At 35.1% G+C, this 7,504-nt stretch overlaps 1 protein-coding gene across 1 annotated transcript; it reads left to right on the forward strand.

The window, feature by feature from the left end:
* The first annotated feature begins 2,371 nt into the window (after nt 1-2,371).
* LOC135950777 (uncharacterized) lies at nt 2,372-7,504 on the forward strand. Its single transcript, XM_065500305.1, has one exon. It carries the CDS (start codon nt 2,372-2,374, stop codon nt 7,502-7,504), a length of 5,133 nt encoding a protein of 1,710 aa, XP_065356377.1.

Here is a 7,504-nt window from a genome sequence, read left to right on the forward strand (position 1 = left end):
GAAATTCTTTAAGGTTTTGGTTAGAATACCATGATTTTGTAGTCGTTATTAATTTAGCACAGAAAAAGTAGTCATTTAACCTATAGTGCAAAGACCTAACTTTCATTTAACAATTTTAGAATTAAAATTTATACAATTTGAAAAAAAAAAATTATTAAAGCTTTTGTTGAATTTATTTTTATTTGACATTTTTATCAAATATAAATTTTCTGTATAAACTTGCACAAAATTGAAATGGTGTGTTCATGAAACACGTCGCGCAAATTTGTACATTTACAAATGGGAAACTTAAACGCTTAAATGAGCACCCTTAGTGTTTTTTCCAATTCAAATCATTCTGAAAAAAGTTTCAAAAGTTATTGTTTTTTCAGTCGTGGATGTTATACTCATGGAATTGCCCATATGTTTATGAAAGAAAAAATTTCAAGAGAACGCAAGGTTTGTGAGTCTCTTGAAGGGTAGATGTAAGTTTTTAGTATTATTGAAAACCTTAGGACTAAAGGATTAATATTTTAGAGAAAATAAATGTATTCTATTAATTCTCAGCATAACATTTGGCATACAAATCTGAAATTTCATGATTTAGTAATTTTTTGTGAATAAAAATTTAAAATTCGAATGAATTAAGATATTATAATGAATTTGGAACCTATATATGTAGATCGAAAGTCCTCTTAATCAATGGATTAACAACGTTTGTCATTGTCTTCACTTATATACCAAAATTCATAAAAATTGAGTTTTTAATAACAGATAAAATGTGCTAAGTGGGAAACAAGATAAGATAAGTCGCAGTGCTTCTAAACTGTGATTATTTATCATTTTAAATTATATCAAATAAGTATTATTATTATTATTATTATTATTATTATTATTATTATTATTATTATTATTATTATTATTATTATTATTATTATTATTATTATTATTATTATTATTATTATTATTATTATTATTATTATTATTATTATTATTTGTTAGGTCACCGTATCATATTTACTAATAATCTTTATTGTTATTATTTATAGTTATTATTCATTTGATTCATTTGTTTTATTTTCCATTTTTTATTGTATTAAATTTGTTCATATTTTTGGCTCACTGTTGTCACTGTAATTTGTTAGCATTTTTGTTCATACTAATCACTGTAACTTATTTTGGTAATGACCCGTTAGTTTTTATTATATGTTTCTCACTTCAATTCTTGTAACAAGTATGTTGTTGTTGTTCTTAAAAATGCAATATATTTAGTATTTTGTTTTTGCATACATTCATATACATATAGGTACATACTTATTAGTAATAAGTTGAATTGGTACATTGGAAGTGAGAGACAAATAATAATACATACAACAACAACAGTGTAGCCCTTATTTACATGATCAATTGTTAGGCTTAAGAACTTTAATTTTAAATAAAGAAAACATTGTCATAGTTGAATTCAAGCAAGAACCATCTCCTCTTTTATTTTGTCGGTACCACGGTCGCAATTTCTTTTAGTTTCGGTTTATATCACTGCCCAACAAACCTTTTCAGCAACATATAGACAACAATTCGAAATATACAGAATTGCTCTATATCGTTGCCGGTGAAGAAAAAGCTCTTCATCGTACATTTTGGCGCCCAACGTGGGGCAAGATATTTATCCAAACTTTTGCTAAATTTGTCGTCCTGCCGGTCCGTGGTACATTCCATTTGTTCGTTGAAGTACATCTTAAATCTACAAGTGTACAGGTCGTGCGTGAGTGGATTGTTCGTTGTTAAACAAACAAAAAAGAAAAACAATTTTGTTAAAAAAGAAACTTTGTGGTACAAACTAAAAATAAAAAAAACAATTTTATTAAAATAAAAGCTTTTGTGAAAAATAAAGAGACAGTGTATTTAAAAACATTTTGGAACAAATTGTTGTGGCATAAATTGAACAAACATATAAATTAAAAATATTTTTGTGAGCTCTTTAAAAATAAATTTTTGTTAAAGCATAAACATATTACAGTTGCATTAATTGAGATTTAATCTAACCAAATATAAAATTTGTTGGCTCGGTACATAAAAACAGTTTTTGTGGAAAAATAAATAAAAAACAGTGACTTTAATTTTTGCCGCTTATCGTTATATACAAAAATACATAAACAGTGCGTGATTTATTTGGTTCCAGTATATAGTGTAATATTTTCTGTATATCAAAATTTTTGTCGCTCGCAATATTGCGGTACATATATAAAATAAATATATAAGGCTTGTATATAATCATTTTTGGCGTAAATTATTGGCGTCGATTACAGTGCTAATCACAAATTGTGTCTCCATTTTGTGAATTCTTTTTGGAAATTTTTTGGCTCTCCTAACCCAACTTTTTGAAGCTTTCGAGATGACTTTGGAAGAAGTTAAGCAGCAACGGGCTAATACTAAGAAAAGTATAACCCGCATCAAAAACCAAGTTGAAGCCAATGGAAGGGGTGAAGGTAAGACACTTTCGTCAGCCGAGTTGAAGTGCCGTTTGGGGATTTTGGAGTCATATTTCAAGCAGATACTGACGTATCAAACCCAAATTGAGAAATATGATCCTGATGACAATGGTAGGCCCGAAATTGAAGACTTGTACATCGCAGCGAAGATGAATATTCAAGCGCAACTTGGTGAGGATGTCCACAATACAACCATGTCCGACTCTACAATTTGTTTTCCTGTTAACAACAATAAATTGCCTCAGCTCAAATTGCCCACATTTAGTGGTAAGTACAGTGAGTACAAAAATTTTATAACGTCGTTCAACCAAGTTATCGATCGTGAGTTTGGTCTATCGAATATCGAAAAATTTAACCATTTGCTGAACTGCCTCCAAGGGCAAGCATTGGAAACGGTCAAGGCTTTCCAGATTACTAATGAAAATTACCCAAAGGCTCTGGAAAGGCTGAAAACGCGTTACGACAATAGCTCACTGATTTTTATGGAAAATATTACCACTCTATTTGAACTTCCAGCCATGTCCAAATACAATTGCGCACAATTACGAAGTCTCGTTGATAATGTTTCTGCTCTTTATAGCTCCCTTTTGTCTCTAGGCTCAGATAGTGACATTGCTAATTCGATGCTGATCTACATAGTTTTGGAAAAGGTTGATGATGAGACAAAAAGAAAATGGAAAGACTCTTTGGATTTCACTGAACTGCCATCATGGGATGATTGCTCCAAGGTTCTTGAAAGGCATTGCCAATTTTTGGAATCGGTTGACACCAGCCATACAAATGTGGCCCACCGTAAGCCTGACAATCATCAATCTGGTAAGTCCAAATATAAAAGCTCAAAAACTGGCTATTCTTTTTCGGTTTCGAAACGTGTTTGTGTTCTTTGCACAAAAACTGACCACACAATTACTCGTTGCCCTCGCTTCAAAGATATGGATGTCGGTCAACGTTTTGAAAATGTCAAACGACTAGGGCTTTGTCTTAATTGTTTGTCAAAAGGGCATCAAGTTAACAGCTGTTCCTCTACATTCAAGTGCAAATCTTGTTCTCGCTTGCATCACAGTTTGCTTCATCGGTCTCAGTCAGCTTCTAGGCCCTCGTCCCCGACTGCTGAACCATCTACTTCTCGTGCTGCCTTGAATGACTCTCATGCCTCGGTCCATACTCATATGGAAAAATCCTCACCGGAACCGGTGCTTCTTGCTACTGCCATGGTTCTAGTTCGTGACGCTACAGGTCACTATCAATTCGGACGTGCTTTGTTGGATTCTTGCTCTCAATTGAATTTCATTACGGATGAATTTTCTCAAAAATTGCACTTGCCTCGTAGAAAACAAACTACAGAAGTCGCTAGCATTGGTAATACTCATAGTAAAACGAAATATAGGTCGTCAACAAATGTGAAATCTCGAGTTACTGATTTTGAAGTGTCCCTTTCATTTTGTGTCACACCTCATATTTCTTATCAACCTGATGCTGAATTAGACGTCTCAACCTGGAATTTGCCCCCAAATACTCAGCTTGCAGATGAAAACTTTTTCAAATCAAAACGAATTGACTTGCTTATTGGTACAGAAACTTTCTTTGATATTTTGTCAGTTGGTCAAATTAAACTTGGTCCGAATTTGCCAAAATTACATAAAACTCTATTTGGATGGATTGTAGCTGGTCGTTATTTATCAAACCAATCGAACGATACTGGTTCTTCTTGTATGCTCTCGATAGAAGAGGAAGTTGATTTAAAATTACAACGATTGTGGGAAATCGAAGAAATTCCATCTGGCTCAAATACTTTGACTCCAGAACAAGCTGATTGTGAATCGTTTTTCAATAATACTGTCCATCGTGAATCTTCCGGTAGAATTGTTGTTAAATTACCCTTCAAAGAATCCGCTGACACTTTAGGTCTCTCGCGAAATATGGCTCTTAAAAGATTTGCATCTCAAGAGAGACGATTTGCTCGTGACAGCAATCTCAAATCACAATATGTGAGTTTTATGAAGGAGTATGAAGATTGTGGACATATGAGTCTTGTTCGTAGTCCCCGCTTAGATGTGCCTCATTATTTCATCCCTCACCATTGTGTTTTCAAACCTAATAGTACTTCAACAAAATTAAGGGTGGTCTTCGATGCGTCCTGTCCGTCATCATCTCAAAGGTCTCTCAATGACATTCTTATGGTTGGTCCAACGATTCAAGATGAGCTGTACAAAATTTTACTTCGTTTTCGTCTTCATCGTTTCGTTATTACAGCTGATATAGTAAAAATGTATCGGCAAGTGCTTATTGACTCTTCCCATAGAAAATTCCAGTACATTTTGTGGAGAAATTCTGAAGAAGAAGAAATTCGCACTTATCAGTTGAATACAGTTACCTATGGAATGTCTGCTGCTCCCTACCTAGCCATTAAAAGTCTTCACTATCTCGCAGACCAGTACATGGACCAATTCGAACTTGGTGCAAAAACTATAAAGTCATCATTTTATGTTGATGATTTTATCGGTGGTGCAGATTCAATAGAAGAATTGACTAAAATTAAGACAGAGGTGAATGAAATTCTAATTCGTGGTTCGTTTCAATTGGACAAATGGCACTCAAATCATAGAAGTTTTCAAGACGACAAAACTATAAAAGATCTAAATATTGATGAATTAGCTGTGACCAATGCTCTTGGTATTACTTGGGATCAACAAAAAGATGTATTTCTATTTTCGTTTACACCTAAAGTTCAAATTGATGGAAAAATCACCAAAAGAACAATTTTGTCGCTCTCGTCATCACTTTTCGATCCCTTAGGACTCTTAGCTCCGCTTATTATAAAATCCAAAATCATCATGCAAGAATTGTGGATTCTCAAAATTGGCTGGGATGAATCTATCCCTCAAGAACTACATTTGGCTTGGGAATATTTTGTTTCTGATCTCAAAACGTTAAATTCCCTTGAAATCCCTCGTTTTTGTCTCGCTGCTGAATCTCAATCAGTTCAACTTCATGGCTTTTGTGACTCATCAATTCGCGCTTATGGATGCTGTTTCTACTTTCGTGTTAAAACTTATTCAGGAAATGTCTCTGTTCGTCTTTTTACTGCCAAATCTAGAGTTGCCCCGACGAAAAGAAAATCATTGCCAAAACTTGAACTATGTGGCGCACAACTTTTGGCTAAATTATACTCTAAAGTCAAAAATCTTTTCGCAATACCAAATCTTGAAGTATTTCTATGGACAGATTCTCAAATAGTTCTTCACTGGTTAAAGCAACATTCTTCTACGTTATCCGTTTTTGTTGGCAACAGAGTATCGGAAATTCAGGATCTAACTACTGGCTGTATTTGGCGACATGTTCCAACGCATTTTAATCCTGCTGATATCGTGTCTCGTGGTTCAACTGTAGAAGAACTCGCTTCATCTATCTGGTTCAATGGACCAGCATTTCTCACTCTCGGTGCTAGTAAATGGCCTCCTAATAAAATAGATCAACTATCCATAGAAAATCAACAAGATATCGACCGAGAAAAACGCAAAACTGTACTCTCCCTGGAAGCAACATCTAATTACATTCTGGATTCTGTTGAAAATTATAGCTCATATTTAAAAATTATTCGTATTGTTGCGTGGATGCTCCGTTTTTCTCAAAAAACAAAAACTAATATTTTCCATTCTGATTCTTTACAGCCCCAAGAATTAGAAAACGCCTTGCTCAGAATAGTTTTTAATCTACAACAACATCATTTTCAAGATGATATACAACGAGCTCTGAAGAAAAACGATCCTCAAGGTGCACTAAAGTGTCTCAATCCCTTCATCGATTCATCAAATGGATTCAACTTGCTCAAAGTCGGTGGTCGCTTGGAATTAGCAGCAATTTCTGAAGGTCAAAAGCACCCTATAATCTTGCCCAGCAAAAATCATTTCGTCGACTGTTACGTGCGTCATCTACACATCAGCAACTACCACGCAGGACCCAAGGCTTTAATGTCGTTAATCCGCCAGAGATTTTGGATCATCAATTCAAGAAACCTATGTCGTCGTATCGTTAATTCGTGCCCACAATGCATTCGTTATCGCCCAAGGTTGCTTCAACAAATGATGGGCAATTTGCCCGTAGAACGACTTAACCCTTCAAGGCCCTTCGCCAGATGTGCTGTTGATTTTTGTGGTCCAGTAAACACTTACCTAAGAATTAGAGGGAAGGTACCATACAAGACATATATTGCTGTTTTTGTTTGTCTCGCAACTAAAGCAGTCCATCTAGAAGTTGTATCAGACTTATCAACAGATGCCTTTATTGCTGCTCTTAAAAGGATGATTGGACGAAGAGGTCTACCCACAGATATATTCTGTGACAATGCCACCAATTTTGTTGGTGCAAACTCTAAGTTGGCTCAACTAAAATCGTTCCTTTTTGATCCTAAAAATTCCAATTTTATAATAAATTATTGCTCAAATCAATTTATTAATTTTCGCTTTATTCCCCCTAGGGCACCACATTTTGGCGGATTGTGGGAGGCGGCCGTCAAATCGGCCAAGGGACACCTAACCAGGACCCTCGATAACACAAGGCTCACATATGAGGAACTTGCAACTGCAATGATTGATATAGAAGCAATTCTAAATTCGAGGCCTATTTCGCCCCTATCATCCGATCCCAGTGACTTTGAAGCCCTTACACCAGGCCATTTCCTGATAGGCGCTCCCTTACGCAGTTTGCCAGAACGTGATGTCCCTCCAATTGAAATCAATAAACTTGAGTATTGGGCCCGAATAAGCGCCATAAAACAACATTTTTGGAAGAAGTGGTCCCACGACTACATAAACGAGCTCCAGACCCGCAATAAATGGACTAGCACCAACTCAAATATTTGTACTGGCTCCCTAGTAATCATTAAAGAAGATAATTTACCACCGCAGCGTTGGCTCATGGGTAAAATCATCAATATTGTTCGTGGTAGAGATGATCGAGTTCGAGTTGTCGACATCAAAACAACAAAGGGAATTATACGTCGCCCTATCCACAGACTGGCTTTACTATTTTCTTGA

The sequence above is a fragment of the Calliphora vicina genome, chromosome 2, assembly GCF_958450345.1.
Source record: "Calliphora vicina chromosome 2, idCalVici1.1, whole genome shotgun sequence".
Taxonomy (NCBI): Eukaryota; Metazoa; Arthropoda; class Insecta; order Diptera; family Calliphoridae; genus Calliphora; species Calliphora vicina.